This window comes from Callorhinus ursinus, unplaced genomic scaffold (genome assembly GCF_003265705.2).
Source record: "Callorhinus ursinus isolate GAN/ISIS: 27379988/994484 unplaced genomic scaffold, GSC_fseal_2.0 scaffold25, whole genome shotgun sequence".
Lineage (NCBI taxonomy): Eukaryota > Metazoa > Chordata > Mammalia > Carnivora > Otariidae > Callorhinus > Callorhinus ursinus.
Window position 1 is genome coordinate 23,205,428 of NW_027397087.1, and position 18,910 is coordinate 23,224,337.

General features: G+C 47.2%; 1 protein-coding gene across 2 annotated transcripts in view; it reads left to right on the forward strand.

Moving 5' to 3' along the window:
- CGNL1 (cingulin like 1) overlaps positions 1 to 18,910 on the forward strand; it is a 154,913-nt gene that overhangs the window by 71,194 nt on the left and 64,809 nt on the right. For both annotated transcript variants that reach the window (XM_025884501.2, XM_073877067.1), the window contains one exon: positions 3,778 to 3,990. In XM_025884501.2, coding sequence (XP_025740286.1) covers positions 3,778 to 3,990 — 213 coding nt within the window. The remainder of the gene's footprint in view (positions 1 to 3,777; positions 3,991 to 18,910) is intronic.

Here is an 18,910-nt window from a genome sequence, read left to right on the forward strand (position 1 = left end):
TGGGAAGCATGTACACAGAAGAGATCAGCATTTTTCTCAGTTTGGTATGGAATACCTGTGAATAGGTGGTGTGTGAAATGGGGCTTTCTATGGGCCAGTGAGTTGCTGGCCTGGATATTCTGGTGTGTGGGTCTCAGTGCACCTGCTGTCAGGACAGCCACTCGCTGCTGCTAAGAACAGCCAGGTTCCAGAGTGTGCTTTCTTTTTTTCTTTCAGCGTTCCTTCTTTCCTTTCAGGTTCTGGGCTTGTCTCTCTTCTTTAAGGAGGTGGACATCCTCCTTATAGGCACTTCCAGCCAAACACAGTGTTCTGTTGCGTTTGCATCGAAGAGACCGAGCACGGTGTAATTATTTGCCCCTAAGCTCCTCTTGAGTGTGTAGGCTTGTCGTCAGGCCTGCGATGGCTGTGTGATAAAGAGAAGGGGCAGCGTATTCAGTCTGTGTCTCGGTCTTCCCCCTATAAGCTGTGTCATCCTAGGCACGTTAGTGTCTCAGAGCTCCAGTTCTGTTTTTGTTTTTTTTTCATTTAGGAATGAGAATACTATTAATCTCCTTGAATATTCATCTCCTAGGATTTTTGGAAATGCTTAGCACAGTTCTTTTTACATACTGCGTACCAAGCACGGTGAAATTTGTAGTGCCTTCCTGCCCACACACACACAGACGTACTCACTAGATTTTTATCTCCCGGAGGCTTCTGTGTCTGCAGCTAGCCTGGATGCATAGAGGTTTTGAAAGTGCTGATTCTGATTGGCCAAGGCCTCCCTCTGTTTTCTCTGACTGGTGTCTCCAGCGAGGCATGCTCATCTCCGATGGATATTTACTTAGGTTTTGAAATTTATATATTTCCTCTGCTTTCTTTGGCTTGAGATGATTGGCAGTAAGGCTACTGAGGTGATAAAGTCAAGTTTTTGAAATCTCTCCTGGTTTTGGTCTCTCCCCTGGACCACCTCCAAGTGCTGTTGAGCGATACGGCGTGGTACAATCTGATGGGATCTGTACAGCACGGGCCACAACAGCATGTCCGTGTCAAAGGGACCATGAAAACCTAGGTTCTTGACATGCGTTGGTGGCACTACACAAAAGGCGACACAAAGCACAGATATATCCTGGAAAAGATAAGTGTGGGAAGAGAAACTGCCTTATCATCACAACAACTGAGAAACAAATGTGTGAGAGTAAGAGCAGGGAACGGGGGTTGGAATCACAGAGACTCCCACAAACAGGCTGGCGGAAGGCCCAGGAAGACCTGCAGGGATAGCCGGTAGCAACAGTGATGGGCACGTCTCTGGTCCTCCCGAAGGAGGGACTGGCAGCCTCGGCACCAGGATGTCCCCCTTTTGACGAATCTCAGGATGGGCTCTATTTTCCTAAGATTCGCTCGTGTGTTCTGCGCTTGGTGCTTCGGAAGACCCCGAATTGCCATAGTTAGCTGGATGAATCTCTTGGCATTTCATCTGAACTTATCAGTGCCTGCTAGTGAGATTCTGGAAGGTGTGAAGTCTTGGTGCCTGCAGTGCAGCCCTACCCTGGGACTGCAGAGATTCCCCTGGTTTCAACGGATGTGCAGGTCCTAGAGAAAAGGAAAGAGATTCCATTGCCAGTTATATTTTCATCCCCTCATGAGTGACATACTTCTTGAATGGAAAGTAGTTTCTCATCTCTGAGGCCTCGGCTCCCCAGGTGGCAGTCATTCCTCTGATTCCCCAGGAGCTCCAAGAGCACAGCATGTGTATTTACTCAGAAGCCACCAGTGAAAAAGAGAGACTAGTTTAGAATTCTGTTATCTGCAGACTTCTGCTGTACTGTACATGTTAATTCATTTATGTTCAGAACAGACACATTCCCAATAACGTTGATCCATGCACCAAAAATGTGATCACATCGGTATCCTTCTTTCGAGGGGCTGACAGTCTGGCAGGGGAGAAAAGAAAATAGTCTAATGGACTGCAGGTAAAAGAATCACGTGCTCTGAGATGTATAGCTAAAGTGAGATGGGTATCAGGACGGGTATTCAAGGGAGACTTCTTGGAGAAGGTCCTGCTGTATCTGCGTCTTCAGAGATTTTCTGAGAGGCAGAGAGAGAGGCGGGACTGAGAGGGAAGAAGGGCACTTGAGACAGGATGCATGGTGGATAATGTCATAGGGGCCCCAGGTGAGTGACCGGATGCAGGGAGCAGTTGGGTGGCAGGAGAGCCTAAACCAGGGAGGTGAGGGAAGGGATCTAAGATGTTACAGAACTTTTGGAGGAGGAGAAGGAGGAAAGGAAGGAACATGATGCATTCACCAAAAAATATAAACCTACTGAATCTGAGGTGCCCGTGGGACATCCAGATGGATGTGTCTGGCAGGTCACTGGAAGTGCAGGTCTGAACTCAGATAGGAGTTGGAGGTAAAGGTTTGGGAGTTACTTGCTTAGAATTAATAGATGGCGGGAAAAAAATAGATGAGCTTGCCAAAAAAGAATAAAGAATGCAAAGTTGCATTCTTGGGGATCATCTTAGCTTTTGGGAAGAGGGAGAGAAAAGCCAGAAAAGACTGTCTAGAAAAAGCAGCCTGAGGGAAGAAAACAGGCATGTACCGTCTCTGAACTGCAAGGCCAAAGAGAATTTCAAGGAGATGGGCGGGGAGGATCAAAGAAGGGTCCAGAAAAATTTAGGACTGGGAAGAAGCCTGGATGTGGTAATTAAGAGGTCACTATGACCTTGGAGGGCACAGTCTTAGTGCAATAGGATCCAAAGCCATATAGCAAGAGATTAAGGAGTGAATAGGTGGTTAAGAAGCACAGCCAACAGAAATTACACTTTCAGGAAGTTTCGTGGAGAAGCTTGTTTCTGTTTTGTTTTATTTTGTTGCCTTTGAGCCAGTGGATTCTTATGCCCTGAGGAAAAGGACATAGCTCCAAGGAAACGGGAGAGAAGAAAATGACAGAAGAAAGATCACTGATGGAGGAAAGGCTTGGAGCAGTCTGGCGAGGGGCAGCTGTATGTGTGTGAGGCAGCCGCCGGTGGGAGAAGGCTGGGCACGCGGAGGAGAGCCGGGGCGGAGAGGAAGCTGAGGCAGCCATGTCCGCGTCCCGCCAGCGTGAAGTGAAGGCGTCCGGGCTTGACGAGAGAGCTCAGTCGGTCTGGGACAAAGATGGCGAAGTAAAAGGAATGCTGAGCTTTTGGCAGAACACACTTGGGTTTAGGGAATGCGATTTGTAGTGGAACTTGCTGCCCCGGTTTTGTGCCTTTCCTCAGGAACTCCTGGCAGTTAACGAGAAGATGGGAGTGTTGCGCCTGCTCAGAGGGGCGAGCGGGACCCGAGGAGAAGGGGCGGAGTCAGCCAGTCCGGGGACCCTGGGTTACGGGCTTGTCCACGCGCCGCTGGGGTCCCAGGGGTGGTGTGACGTAAGTGAGGCCAGCCCGTCGGCATGTCCCGCAGTGAAGCAACAGCACGCAAAAGCCCGTTCATTGCAAGAGCGACAGACCTTTCATTGCACAGGAAGGAAAGGAGGTGGAAAAGGCAGACATGCCTCTTCAAAGCAATGAAAATGAAATCCGTTTTCCTTTTTCTTCCCTCAAATTAAATCAAACTCAGAAAAGCTGAGACGGACAAATCAAGGGGAATGATGGCGTCCAAGGAATGAAAAGAAAGATGGGATGGTCTAAACTGGTGGGGGGTGTGGGGAGGAGAGAGTCGGAGGACAGCTCGGGAGTATGGCCGTTAGCCCCAACCGGGCGGCTCGGCGAAGGTGATTAATCCTCACCTCCCCTTTCATGATTCCTCTCTCTAGGAACTCTTACAGGCAAAACAGGATCTTCAAGATCTGCTCATTACCAAAGAGGAGCAGGAAGACCTCTTGAGGAAGCGAGAGCGTGAACTCACCGCCCTGAAGGGAGCCCTGAAGGAAGAGGTCTCCAGCCATGACCTGGAGATGGACAAGCTGAAGGAGCAGTATGACGCCGAGCTGCAGGCCCTGAGGGAGAGTGTAGAAGAAGCAACCAAGGTGAGTCACCGCACCAGGTCTGACCAGACTCTAGGGCCCGTCGGCCTGGGGTGCGAGAGTCCGGCTTGGGGACAGACGAGGGGGTGAGACCACCGCGCCCTCACCCGTGCCAGTCGTTTTTCATTACAGAGTGAAGCTCCATTTCATCAGATCATGGAAATAGAGCTTGTTCACAAATAATGAGCTTAATGTGGCAGTGCCACTGTGGACCCCTTTGAGTCAGTAAATTTAAAACATTGTTAAGGACACGGGCATGCTTTCATTCAAGGTAAGATTTGGAGGCCCATGAGTGAGTCTTTTGCAGAGCAGAGAGCTGGGCCCCTCCAGGTGTGCCTAAAGGTCGGAGGCCAAGGGCATCGTGTAGCTTTGCTACCCGGGCAGGGTGGCCGACCAGACCCAGATTTCTGGAATCCTTCACCCCTGCCCCTGCCTTAGCCTGTTCCTTTTGACTCATGACGCCTTCTGTTGAACAGTTCAGGTCCTTTTCTCAGCAGAGTTCCACGAGGGTTAATTGGCTAAATTGTCCAAACCCTTGCCAGATAATTTTTCTCTTAATTGAATTCTTGGCTCCTATAAATAGATTGGAAAATTATGTTGAGGTCTTTTGGTGCAGGCCTCATCTTGGCCATTGGAGAAGAGAAAAACAGTGTTTTGAAGGGGAAAATGCTCTGCAATATCATGCCATCTTTAGGGAATGAGAGGAATTACAGAGCATAAAGTTTTTAGCGTCTCTGCAATGCACAGGTTAAAGATAATGAGGAAAGAACTCTTGATATTGTTGTTTTATTCTGGGATGATTACAGAGACAGCTCAGAGCAAGTAGGCCCCCTCTCTCCCCTAAGCTGCATAGTGATTCACTGATTTTCAATTATGGCATGGTAATTGCAAATGACAAGAAGTGAAAGATGGTTTTGTTTGTTATAACAATAAAAAGTCTGGGAAATAGTCTGTTTGGGGTTGTTATAACTGAGACAATTTTTAAAGCTCTTCTCATTGATTTGCCTTAGTGGTTTTTTTTTTGTTTTGTTTTGGGTTTTTTTTGAGATTTGGTTTCGTTTGAGGGAGAAAATGGAAACCGATTTCATTTTCTTTTCTTTGAGAGGACGTGTCTGTTTTTTCCATCTTATTTTCTTTCTGTGCAGTGCTCCAGGCTTTTCTGTGCTGTTGTTTCATGGAGGATGTGCCTGGAGGCTAGTGAGAAAGATGATTCTCCTTTGAACCCACCACATGTTCCTCACCTTCAGACCTTGCATCAGAACTTGAGTTAATGTGGTTGTTTCATTGAAGGGTATTTGAGGATGGTGTCTTGGGCATGTTTGTAGTGATTTAAACATAAGGACAGTTAAGAAGCTTCTAGTCCGCTGACAAACACTGTGAGCAGGGAATGGAAACATGGTAGGTGAGTGGAACTGAGATAATCTGTAGAGACTTAGTCTGTTGCATTTTGACCCTTTCAGAGGTCAGTGTTATATGTTAATTTACAGCATTTTCATTATGCCAGTTCAAGAGAGATAACTTCCTTGACCCGTGCCGGTCTGTGAAAGAAATAACAGGTGAGTTTGCCAAGATATCTATCATGGGCAGAGAACGTAGGGTTTCTGAGCACCTAGAAACTAACACAAAGGGGCTCGCCTTAGCATCCAAAGGGGTACAAGACAGCAAGCTTCTTTGCCCCAGGTCATATTCTATAGTGCTGTCAGCATCTTTCCCTGAAAGGACAAATCTGATCATGTCAGCTTCTGCTTAAAGGCTCTCTTGGCTCCCCATTGCTCCAGACATAAATTCAAAATTGTTAGCATGGTAGGTCCTTTCTCTGCCTAACCCTGTCTCCAGAAAACTCCATATTCTTTTAGTCCTTTCACCTCTGTGCACATGTGGACTGACTTCCTTCCACTTTTCTGCCTGACCACCCTCTTTTCAGCCCTCAAGACCGTCCCCAAATGTCCTCTCCCCTGTGATGATGACAGGGTACCTCCACTCCCCTCAGTGGATCCTTCCATAGGGTTTCTGTTGCTCCCTGGTTATTCCTCTACTGTAGTTTGTATCATACCATGTTGTAATTCATCATGTCTACCAACTTCATTAGACTCTGAGCTTCTTAAGTACAGGGGCCATTTTTATCTCCCCCGCCCCCGCCTTTTTTTCCCCTAGAGTGGGAGTGACAAACCCAAGTACCTCAGGGCCTAGACAAGGGACATCAATGAGTGGACCTCTGGGTGTGTTGTTGGGGTGACAGTAGGGCATGGTGGAGACTGTGGCAAACTAGAAAGTGTGCCCTTTGCTGTAGGGTCAGTTGTTTCTCTGTTGCAGTTGAAAGTTGTCAGTGAAGGAATCCTGGGCCCATGTTGCAATCTCTCAAATTTTTTTTTTTTTTTTTAAGAAGCCAGATATCTCAGGGTGCCTGGGTGGCTCAGATGGTTGAGTGTCTGCTTTCGGCTCAGGTCACAATCCCAGCGTCCTGGGATTGAGCCCCGCGTCGGGTTCCCTGCTTGGCGGGGGGCCTGCTTCTCCCTCTCCTTCTAACATTCCCCCTGCTGTGCTCTCTCGCCCTCTCTGTCAAATAAATAAATAAAATCTTTAAAAAAAAAAAGCCAGATATCTGGATGTTGATGTGAGATCTCCTGGCTTTTAAATTAGCAAGAAAAGAATGATAGAGACCAAACTCAACCTATCTGTACATTGACAGCGTGTGATCTTCGTCTCTTGAGTTTAACACAGTGTCTGGCACGCAGTTATGTCTATGTGATGTCTGATGAATGAAAGTTAAGTGGAGGACAAATTTCCCTCTTAACTAGGTTTTCAGTCCCTGTGGCGTGGTTCCTGTTGGATTTTCTCCGATGGTGATGTGGGAGGTCTTTTAAGAAACCCTGCTATGACTCTGAATTTCTGTACCTTGCTTTTATGTTTCCCTGCAGTTTTTTCAAGAGCATCATGATTGTGTCTTTGCACCTGTTAGCTTTTGCTTCTGAAGGTGGTTGCCGAACAAATGTGACAGAATCTTATCTAATGGAAAAAATTATGTCAGTCTAGTGGACAGATGCTGCCTTTTTGTTAAATGATTTACATGTGGGTATTGTAGAATAGAATTTTAAGATTATTCTATTAACTCCTTGGAGGACGGTGAATTAAATATAACTTTTAAAATTTGGTAGTGTGTCTCTTAAATGTGTGTGTGCACTAGCCTTCAGCCTTTTCTAGCCCCAGGGGAAGGACTCCCCCATCACTGTGACTAAAAACTGACATTTCCATGAGGAACTGTGTTGCAGTAAAACGTTTATTTCCTTGGTAAGTCTTAGGAGGCAGCTCAGTTGCCTGGCATCAGATTTTCTAATTTTCGCCACTGCCCTTAAACAGTGCTAAAGTGCTATCTTATCATTGTCCAATAACAAATATTTCATCCTGGCCTGAGCTTGAGCACTAGAAGTTTTTGTTTTTGTTTTTGTTTTTAGTGTTCCATGATTCATTGTTTGCGTATAACACCCAGTGCTCCCTTCAATACGGAGCACTAACAGTTTTAAATTACTAGAACATTAGGTGAAAACTGTCAAGTTAAGAACATTTTACAGGTATTCCAAATAGATACCCTGTAAGAGTGGTTTTTGTAGACCTAAGCAGCTACACCTTTTTAAGAACAGGTTGACTGTTTCTCAGATGAGAACTCATGAGTGCTGTGGTTTTGGGGGATTTCCTCGTGCAGCAGAATGAAGTGGACCTTTCCCTCCAAGCCGTGGTGCTTTGGGTCACGGGGTGAGCCACTTGGGTTCCCTTCCCATAGAGAATTGGATCTTCATGATTGTTAGAAAGGGGGATTCTATCTATCAAACATTCTTTCAAAGGACCCTGAAGGACTTTGACACCGTATTTCATAACATACTTTTTTGTGTTGTGTCCTCTTAAACTCTTTCTAGTTTTGAAAAGGAAATGTCCTCTCTCTCCTTGAGTTTGTGGCCATGGCCGGGATCCAAGTGAAGAAACGGATAGTCAGTGGGGATGTGAGTGGCTGCTGTCTGGGAGAAAAATGAAGCCCGTCCACAGTGTTAGCTTCTCCTTCCCATCTGCAACTCCTTCTGCAAAAGAGAAGAGCAAATGGCTTAGTGTTTTGGGTTTGTTTTTTTTTTTTTTTAAGATTTTACTTATTTATTTGACAGGGAGAGAGACAGCGAGAAAAGGAACACAAGCAGGGGGAGTGGCAGAGGGAGAAGCAGGCTTTCCGCTGAGCAGGGAGCCCGATGTGGGGCTCGATCCCAGGACCCTGGGATCATGACCTGAGCTGAAGGCAGACGCTTAATGACTGAGCCACCCAGGCGCCCGTGTTTTTGGGTTTTCCAGAGAGTGGGCTCAGCTCAAATTTCCAGCTCCTACAAGAAGGACCCTGGTTGGACCCTGGTTGCTTCTTGGACCTTACTGTTTCCAGGGACCTGTGAATGCTGGAAAGTTTGTTCTAGGTTTTATCTCCCCTGTCATACTCAGGACTGTCATCATTTTCCACTTCGCATCCCTCGTGTGCTTGGCATTTAGTAGGAGGTCAGTAAATGTTCGTGAATTACAGGAATATAAATAGACATAAGAGAAGATGCCCTTTGAGTCTTGGCAGTGCTAAGACATTAGACTGTTTTGGGGTCTCATTGATGAATTAAAATGGTTTCTTGTGAAAATGACCAAATCTTGTCTGTTGAGAGCAATATCATAATGTTAGTGTTGATCTTCGAAGGGCTAATTTGTGTCTAAAAGACGTAAGCATTTTGAGGGTGTTAAAGGAGCCACTTTTATTTTTGTATTGTGTGATAGGACTTCTGGGCCACGAGGCTGTTGTACGGCCCCAACATACAGCAGTTAAGGCACAGATACCTCTTACCCGAGTGGATGAGGGCTAAGTGGAGGGAGGATGAAGATATGTGAGAGACTCTTGCCATCCTTCACTTCTCCATTGGTATCATTTGTAAATACAGCATTTACAGATTGACTTACTGAACCGTTGCCAAGTGCAAGGTATCATGAAGGTTATGAAGATAAATCAGATAAATGTACCTTCCAGAAGATTGAAGGGGAGAGAAGTAACACTCAAGCTGACTACAGAGTAGGAAAGAGTAAATGCCCCAGACATAAAATGCTGTGGGAGGTGGCTTGTGCTCAGGAGGGCAGTGTGTAGGGGAATGTCAGTGGTGTTTGAGCACGGTGGCCAAGTACATCTGAGGTACTGAGTCCAGCATGTTCAGCACCTTGTAGGTGGGAAAATGCAGTGTGGGTCTGGGCTGGAGCCCTGTGGAACAATACAAGTTCATATGGTTACAGATCAAAAGAGACTGTTGAGAGGCAGAGTCCCAGATCCAACACATGGACCATGTTTGGATCCCAGTTCAAACAAACCAACTGTAAATAAACACACACACACACACACACACACACACACACACACACTTGAAATCGTTGGGGACATTTAAACACTGTTTCTATATTTAAGGATATTAACAAATAAAGTAAGCAAAAGCTTTAGGGGTGACAATTGTGTCATTATTTTTAAGAGTCCTTTATCTTTTAAAGAAACTTACTGAAGAATTTTTAGGTGAAATGGTAGGCTATCTGGAATTTGCTTTAAAGTAATCCACCTGGGGGAGAAAGTGCGTGGGGGTGTGGATGAAACAAGATTGGCCATGTGTTGATAGGTATTAAAGCTGCGTGATGGATAAGTATGAGTTAATTATACTATGTGCTCTACTTTTGCTAATATTTCAAATTTTTTATAACGTGTTTTTTTATTTTTTTAAGAACACAGAAAGACTTAAGATAGAACAGGTGAGGCGGAGAGGATGGGAGGACTCATTGGGTATAATAATGCCATGACACATGAGTGGTTTTTAATTGCTGAGGGAACACTTACTTGGTGTTTGTTGTAGGGACCTGGGGCATGCTTTCCTATCAGTGACCTGCAGGTCGGGGAAGTTAGCAGGTGGAAAAGTGGTTAGAAGTAAGGAGTGAGGAGGATGGAGCTGCAGGTTTGGGGGATGGTGGCCAGGAGAGGCGGGACTGGCAGGAGAGACCCCACAGGGGTGCCATGATTGGGGTGAGGGAGAAAGAAGAGACCGCTAAGCCGCAGGTCTTCCCTCAGGTGCCGAGGCCTCGCTGGGGGCGGGAAAGTTCCAGGTGGGTCCCCTAGGGGAAGCGGGGGCAGGGCAGCCCTGTTGGGTGGGATGGTGAGCCACTCCATGAGATGGGGGCTGCTCCTGGTAGACTGAGACAGCTTAGGGCAGGAGGGGAGGAAGATGACACAAGCGCGGAGAATTGAAGACAAGCAGCCAGGTCCAGTAACAGGAAAGCAGGCAGAAGAGCACTGAATTTGGCTTAATAAATGATATATTTGAGAAACTTCTAGAAGCAACTTGTTTTTGCATTACATATTTTTTTTTAAGATTTTATTTATTTATTGAACAGAGAGAGAGACACAGCGAGAGAGGGAACACAAGCAGGGGGAGTGGGAGAGGAAGAAGCAGGCTCCCCACTGAGCAGGGAGCCCGATGTGGGGCTCGATCCCAGGACCCTGGGATCATGACCTGAGCCGAAGGCGGACGCTTAATGACTGAGCCACCCAGGCGCCCCTGCATTACATATTTATATACAAGTCTCGGTGCTTTCATCTTGTTTTGCTCTGTAGAGTATAAATTCTTTCTAACATTATGTCCATGTTTTAAATTCTATAACACTTATATAGATTTTATTCAAATTCAGTAATGTTGCAACTTTTTCTTGCCTCCAAAACTGTTCTCAAATTATGGCTTCATGTTTGCATCTCACTGAACAATCTGGAAATGTCACTCAATCTTACGAAAATGATGTGCTTCAGTGCTCCTTTCCCGTGTCACTTCTAGATTTTCCTTCCCTTTTTTCTTACAGCCCACAAACTGTTTCTTTAAAAGCAAAAGTTCAGCAGAGGCTCAGATGGCAAAACCACTGCTAATCTCAGGATCAATGGAATTGCCTCCCTTAAAGACAGGGCTGATTCAGGGAAAAATCTCATTTCTTTTTTCTCCATGGGAACTAGGGTAGTGAGGGAACCTGTAAAAAATTCATATTTCCTTAGCTTGCTAACTTCAGATAATCCACTTACTCTGCATGACCACTGTTGAGAACAGGAGAAGTGGCACGGTTGCATGTGCTCAGGTAAAGGGAAGTATCTCTTTTCCACCGACTCCCGTGTGCCTGGGGTGGCCTAGAACTTTCCATCGGCGAAAGTAAAATGGGGAAGATTCAAGGTTAAACAAGGTCTCCTTTCATTTTTCTTCTATTTTTTTTTCCTCCAGAAATGACTCTTTTAGTAATTGCATTGCTCTTTTACATTCTGTATTGATTAAAGAGTAGCTACATAGGAGGCATGGTGTGGTGTCCTAGCATGTTTGTTTGGGACCCACTGTCTAAGCCCTAGATATGCCCCCTCCCTGCTGTGACTCTGCTCCCAAGTGCAGGGGTCCTGATAAACCTCTTGGGGGCCTTGGTGAACAGGACATCTCTGCACTTCACTCCTGGTGTTTTAGCTGAGCTGCCAAATTCACTTGCTGTGGTTTGTAAAAGACAGAATAAGAGTCCCAGAGACAGCCATTCCTTTCTTATCAAATGTTTGAGTGTGTTTTACTGGTGTCAGTCACTGAGGGCCCATAGGTGGGCGCACCATGGTCTCTAGCTTTGAAGATCTTTTACAGTCTTGTAGGAACAAAGACCTGCAGATTAGAGGATGTTGAAGTTTTGGTGCTGGGGTTGAGTCACAAGCAGGGTGGGAAGGGCTTACTGCTTTGGATGGCAAGATTCAGGAGAGAAGCAGGCTGCACATCCATCCTGTACCTGGACACCCTAAGTGTCTTCTACATACCAAATGCTTAAGAATTAGAAATGAAAACGATAACTTCCCTTTCCCAGGACCTCTCCAAGAGTTTCTGGACATTAGCACCCCTTGAACCTGCTGTCTTTGTACTCAACTCCTTTTCGTAAACTCACAGTTAACGGTTAGAAATCCTGGACGCTTAAATACACTAAATGCAAGACCAAGAAAGAGCATTGACTTGGGAGAGGAGCTAAAATCAATTTCATTTACTTAAGGAGACAATTGGATTCCAGTTCCAGTTAAGATTTCCAGAGGGTAGGACCTCCTAAGAGAGTTACAAGGAGGACCTCTATTTCCTGGTTAGGACCACAGCAGTAAAGGGGCTCTCCTCTTGGGAGTCATGAGTGAGTCTGCTGCTCTATTGTGGGGAGCATCACAGTGCAGGAGGAAGAACCGATGCCGGATCGCATTAGGAAGACTCCTCTCACAGGGATGGGTAGGACGTCGGCCAGGTTTTAATGACGGTACCTCGAGGCTTCGTGAGTGTGGTTAAGCAGGAGGGCATTTTCCCGCAGCTCCAATGGGAGGGGTGGCAGAAGCAGGGCTTTCAGGACACCCAGAGCACTCAGATGACCCAGAAAATCACAGTGAGTTCACTTGCAGTGTGAAGAGAAAGTGTGGAAACTTAATTGGGTGGGAAAGGAAGTAAAAAACCTTTCCCGGGCCTCAGGGAGGGCAACACAACAGCCTGGTCTACAAGTCATGCTGTCCCTGCCTTGCCTGACACAGGCTTTGAGTGGGTTGCGAGGAGGGAGGAGAGCTCTTGTCCGTTTCTCATCTGTGCTGAGGAATGACCGGAGGACGAGGCTTAAATAATGCAGGAGATTTGACGTTAGCATCAGTTCCTAACCTTGGGAATGGGTTGGGGATGGGTTGTTGATCCAGCCACCCAGGGGTCCCTCAGTTGCATTTTTTTTTTTTAAGATTTTATTTATTTATATTTTTGACAGAAAGAGAGACGGCGAGAGCAGGAACACAAGCAGGGGGAGTGGGAGAGGGAGAAGCGGGCTTCCCGCGGAGCAGGGAGCCCGATGCGGGGCTCGATCCCAGGACCCTGGGATCATGGCCTGAGCCGGAGGCAGACGCTTAACCATCTGAGCCACCCAGGCGCCTCCCTCAGTTGCATTTTTAATGGGGTTCTTACTGCCCCTCTCTCTGCTGAGGGCCAAAAGGGAAGGGAGTAGGGCCATGGGGGGCCTACTCTTTGAGTGAGGTTTTGCTCTTTGCCAAGTACTGGCTGCCTGGGTTTGTAAACTGTGTCCAGGAGCAAGCGGATGAGGGTGGATAGGGACCTTGGAAGAAGGGAAAAGTTTGCTTCATGGTGGTGAGGTTTGTAGGAGGAAAGTTCTCATTTGTTACTTGTCTGCTAAGGTGGCTGCAGTGCGTCAGGGCCGGAAATGCCTTCATGCATTTGTAGAAGTAGTGAGAATGACCGAGTGGTGTGCTTGCCTATCTCCCCAAATGGAATGAATGTTTTGAGATCTCTGAAGCATCAGGGACACCACCCAGAGTTCAGGTATGTGAGCAAGACAGGAGCGGTGTCCACACGCTGAGGGCCAGTAACCAGATGCGTGTCCGGGCGTGAATATGGTCAGCCCACAGCACTGGGCAGTGTAACAAGAGGGGCTCTTTTCGACAGCAGGGACCATCATAGCCACTAGAATATTGCAAATAGTTAAATCCTCAACATCTGAAAGGAAAAACACTTCAGTTTTATTACCAGAAATCCTACTTAATCTGTGTGACACTTTCCCTGATCCTCTATACTCTCTCTGACCCTCTAAACGCTGCCTGATGAATATTTTTCTAAAGAGTTGCCAAGATCATTAAGTAGATTTCTACTTGGTGGAAAAATTTGGCACTATTATTTGATCACGTTAAGCAGAAAATGGAACCTGTCATAAGTTTTAAGTCCATTAGATAAGGAGCAGTGTAGAAAGAGAAATATGCACAACGTCAGAACAAATCCAGATATATAAGGCATTTGTGGTAGCTAGCCTCTGAGATGGCCCCCAGTGATCTGGGCTTCCTGGTACTCTTGCTCCTTTATAGTCCCCTCCATGTTGAATAGGGCTGATCTGGGTGACCAGTAGGAAATGGTAGAGTATGACTTCCAGTGCTAGGTCATAAAAGACATAAAAGTTTCTTCCTTGCTTCCTCTTGAACCCCTTGCTCTGGGGGAAGCCAGCTGCCGTGTTGTGAGGCCCCACAGGCAGCCTGTGGGAAGTCCTTTGTGATGAGGGAGAGGGCCCCTGTCAACAGCCATGTGAGTGTGCCATCTTGGAACTGGATCCTCGGGCCCCACTCAGGCCTTCAGATGACTGCAGTCTTGGCTGGCGTCTTGACTACATTTTTCTCAGCGGATCTGAGCCAGGACTCCCCAACTAAGTCACTTCTAGATTCCTTACCTTCAGGAACTCTTTGAGATAATAAATAGTGTTATTTTAGGCTGCTGAGTTTGGGGACAATTTGGCATGTAGTAACAGATACCTAATACCATGGTTTGACAAAGCCATCTCTTCGGTGTCGCTTTTCCTGATAGCCACTGACTCCAGCAGAAATACAGCATCCTGCCACACTGCTGCTCTAGTTCTTGTTCTGTTCGACTGTTCCTGTTAGGTCCTATGTCATTCTCCTCAACTGGATAGAGGGACCATCTTATCCTTTCTATCTGTGAGACTTTGCAGAGTGCTCACTAAGTAGTCTCCGTGTGAATGAACCGGAATGTACAACGGCAAAACAGAATACCAGAATACCAGCTTAAGGAGAGGTCGGGGTTCTCAATCTGGCTCTGCTATGAACTTCCCAGAAATTTCCTGGTCCTTGTTTTTATTTCCTTTATTGTAAATGGGTACCGTTTGTATTAATAAAAGCAAGCCGCAAGTGAATGCATATGCATATATGCTTGTGCACATATAGACAATCTCAGGAAGGGTGCAAAGCGATAAGTGGTGATTGCCTTTGGGGACAAGTAGGCAGATGGGGTGAGAGGAAAACTCTTTAAAAATCGTGTATAAGGGGCGCCTGGGTGGCTCAGTCGTTAAGCATCTGCCTTCGCCTCAGGTCATGATCCCGGGGTCCTGGGATCAAGCCCCGCATCGGGCTCCCTGCTCCGTGGGAAGCCCGCTTCTCCCTCTCCCACTCCCCCTGCTTGTGTTCCCTCTCTCGCTGTGTCTCTCTGTCAAAAAATCAGTAAAATCTTTAAAAAAAATTAAAAAAATAAAAATCGTGTATAAAACCCTTCATACCATTTGAATTTATCCCATGTACAATGAAATGGGGGTACTGATCTGTGCCTCCACTAGGTGGGCCAAGAGGAACCCGTGAGTTTAGTGAGGAATGTTTACTTTTTGTCCCTGGGATCTCTGTCTCTACCTTCTGTCTGCTGTCTGGGTCTGTGGCTTCTGTGCCATGGGCTTGTCTCCTTTCCTATGGCCGCTGCCCTAGTTCAGCCTCCTTAGCATCAGCCTGGATGCGCTCAGTAATGCTCTTCCTGTTTCCCCTCCGGATTTGGCCCCTCCCCAGCACTCCCTCCTGCTGCAGGTGGGCTACCCTGCAGCTGCTCACCCCCCGCCGCCCCATGGCTTCCCTCTGGGTCAGAGTCCTGTGGAGGCTGCCTCTCAGCCTGCCTTTTCAGCCCTGGTTCTCACTGTTTTCTGTGATGAACCCAGCGCCAGTCACACTGAAGAATCCCCGTTCCCTCCACAAAAATGTGTGTTTCTGCCCCCGCCCTCCCCGCTTGCCTCCTCTGGGCCTTTGCTTTGTGTTCCCCTCCAGCCTGGTCAGCGTGGTGCAGTAGACAGAGTTGGAGACATGGACCTGGTCTCCACTGCTTACTGGCAGGGATCCTTTTTTGGGGGTACCATATTTTATTTTGTAGAGTAACATTGCACATGATTTTTTTAAATTCAGTTTCTGTGCACCAATCCCCAAAATACCCTCAATTTTTCTCCTCCTCCCAACCCTTGTAACTCCTTACCTCTTTGGGAGGTGGGCTGTGTTGGGGGTTCTTAGCTGGGCTGATTCTGCCCACTTGCCCCGGGGGACATTTGACAATGTCTGGAGACATTTTTGGTTGTCACAACCAGGGCAAAGCTACTGGCCTGTGGTGGGTGGAGGCCGAGGATGCTGCCTACATGCTACAATGCACAGGGCAGCTGCTCCCCCCCAAGGTGCTAAGAACCTGGAATCTCTGCGTACGTGTACGTGTGTGTGCAAGCATGCACATATATATTCTTTTCCTTTTACACAGATGACTGCTGTGTGACCTTAAGCAGAGTTGGTGAGCAATGACTGCATCCTTCGGCTAACCACATCTGTAATCCCCAGAATCCTCCTCTCTGTTGGGAAAATAGTGCTAACAGAGTCTGCTAACTCTCTCTCCCAGAGTTGTACATATCTGGCCTCGGCCTGTCTTTTCTGATTTGCTTTCCCGTATCCTCCTCCTGGACCTTCCCCTGTGTCCCCTTGACAACCCCCTGCCATCTTTCCTCTGTCTCGGGTCATGTTGGCTGTCTGTCTCCAATGTCCTTCCCACCCCGGGACCCTCGTCTCTGCCAGTTAGAACCCTGCCATCCCTGAGGGCTGAGCTCATATGCCCTCTTCCTGGGGTCTGGTAGCAGCTGCCCTTTCTCTTTGAGATCCCCAGAGCCTTTGTCCCTCCGGGAGCACTTATTGTGCTCTGCCCGTAGCCGTGTATTCGTTCAGCTCATGGAGCGTCATGCGAAGTGACGGCATCCAGCATGTAAAGCAGAAACGCAAAGGGGATGATTTTGTTCTGTGTAGGCGGGCCAGGAAAAGGGAATTCCCCAAGAGGGAATGAGGTGTGGATGGAGTCTGGGGAGCAGTGAAAGTTAGTGAGGTGGCTTACAGGTGGGAGCTGGAGCACGGGACACTTTGGGGTTGTTGTCTTCTGAGACTTTTAGGGATAGCCATTTTCTTTAAACGTTTTGGTATCCTCTGTAGTCTTACCCTAGGCAGTTGGTAGATGTGTTTTTGTGTTCATGTCCTTACTCATTCAACAAAATATTTTTGAGTGCCTGCTATATCTGACATAGTGGATTGAGGCATATTGTTGGTGGCAGATGGATTGCAGAAGAAAGCCATTTAGAGTAGTAGGTGTCCTCTGCAGTGCTTAGATGTGGCTTAGTTCAGAGCTACCGATTAAGTCATGTGTTTGTGGGGACCACATGCTCGGATCCTGGAAATGTGTGTAAGTGCAAGTCAGAGACAGATGTAATGGAAAACTCCTCCTGCCCCAGTGATCACTAGGGAACAGAACTTGTTTGAGCCAGCATTGTTAGGTTGGTTTCATGAGAGACAAAATAAAGGGCAAGGTGTTCGTTCCACAGGGTGATTGCAGCAGTTTTCACAGTAAAGAATAATGTAATGTTGTTTTGTCAGCAGTGAGTAGGAGTTGGGTGGGAGAAGGGAAGGGGAGAGGTTGGTTCCTTTCCTAGGATATTCCAAAGTCGCAGATGGGCCTTATCCTTGGGGACTTAGAGACGAAGGGGAAAATATGGCCAAGTGCACATATTTCTCCTTTTAACACTTCTCCTCGTTTTCTTTCTTTTTATTAAAAAAATTTTGTTAAATTTCTGCACATGTTTCTCAAGTGTGTGGTCCAGAGAGAAGGAATACTGGCTGCGTCTGGATTTAGGGAAACTCTGAGTCCACTTATGGTTAGAAAAAAGGGCTGGATGTGCATCAGAGACTTTTTGGAACAACACTGGGGATAAAGTCAAGCAAATAAATGGCCGAGCCCAGAAGAGGTGGCATTGAGAAGGATCTGAAAGTATTTGGGCAGATGTGGCATAGGAGGATGTGAAAACTTTGCTTTTCCATCTCTGAATTGCCCAAGAGCCTAAAGATGTCTGTCTTGCACCAGGAAAAGTGTGGCCCCCGGCAGGGAAGCCTCTGATGCCTGCAAATTTAGTTGGAAAGCGTGGAGTTCTTCACGGCTTTGGAGTAAGAGCCAAGGCATTAAGAAGCTCAGGAAAATAAGCACTGCGGTTGTCCTCCACAGTCCATATGGGGAAGTCTTTTTGAGCCAGTTGGGTTTATAAATAATGACTGTGAACTTGAGTCCCGCACGTGCCAAGCCCGAAGGAGCAGTACATCATTAGAATCCGACATGCTCTCCGATCTACAGGGTCCTCTCTGCCTGGCCAGGTATTTTTCTTCGACGTCTCTCAGCCCCCGACCTTGTGTGAGAAGAAGATTCCCACTGCTTCTTTGGGACTTGGTTTCTTGAGACTCCAGGCTGCCAGGTGCCGACATTGCCTTCTCGGCTTCCTTCTCCCCATCCTGTTACGACTCGTTTCCCTTACGGCCCCAGCTCGCTGCCCTTCCCTGTATCTGTTTCAGTGACCCTTCTGGGCAGAGGCAGACCTGTGGGCTGTGGACCGTGAACTTCCCGCTGCTGAACTGGGGAGAAAATGTGGCTGGCGGGTGGTGACCTCTGTAGCTGGTTTGGGCCCTGTGGGGAACCAGGGTTAATAATTTACTGTACCTCTCTGCAGCCACCGATGTTGACCTTGACAAAACTCTGGTGGAAATGAGCCAGAGCCTGGCCTGGCATTGAGCTAACAGGATAATATGACCCAGAAATAACTTATTGTTGAGAGGTTGCTGCTGTCTCCGCATTTACAGTGGACATTCATCTACATCAGTCCTGTCTGCATCCAGCAGGGGACAACTGTTTGCTTACCATATTCATGGCTTCCATGAGATAAAGGTGTCATCCCAGGTCAGGGGGCCTGGCTTCATATGGAGCCACTCCTCGGGGTAGAGAACAAGAGCCACATTGAGGGCTCCGTGGGTAAGGCAGGTGGAGAGGCTCCCTGCCAGCCCAGCCCACACAGCTTTCATTTTAAATTCATAGCCCCTTTTCTCTTTCTTTCTTTCTTTCTTTCTTTCTTTCTTTCTTTCTTTCTTTCTTTTTCTTTCTTTCTTTTCCTTCCTTCCTTCCTTCCTTCCTTCTCCCTTCCTTCCTTCCTTCCTTCTCCCTTCCTTCCTTCCTTCTCCCTCCCTTCCTTCCTTCCTTCTCCC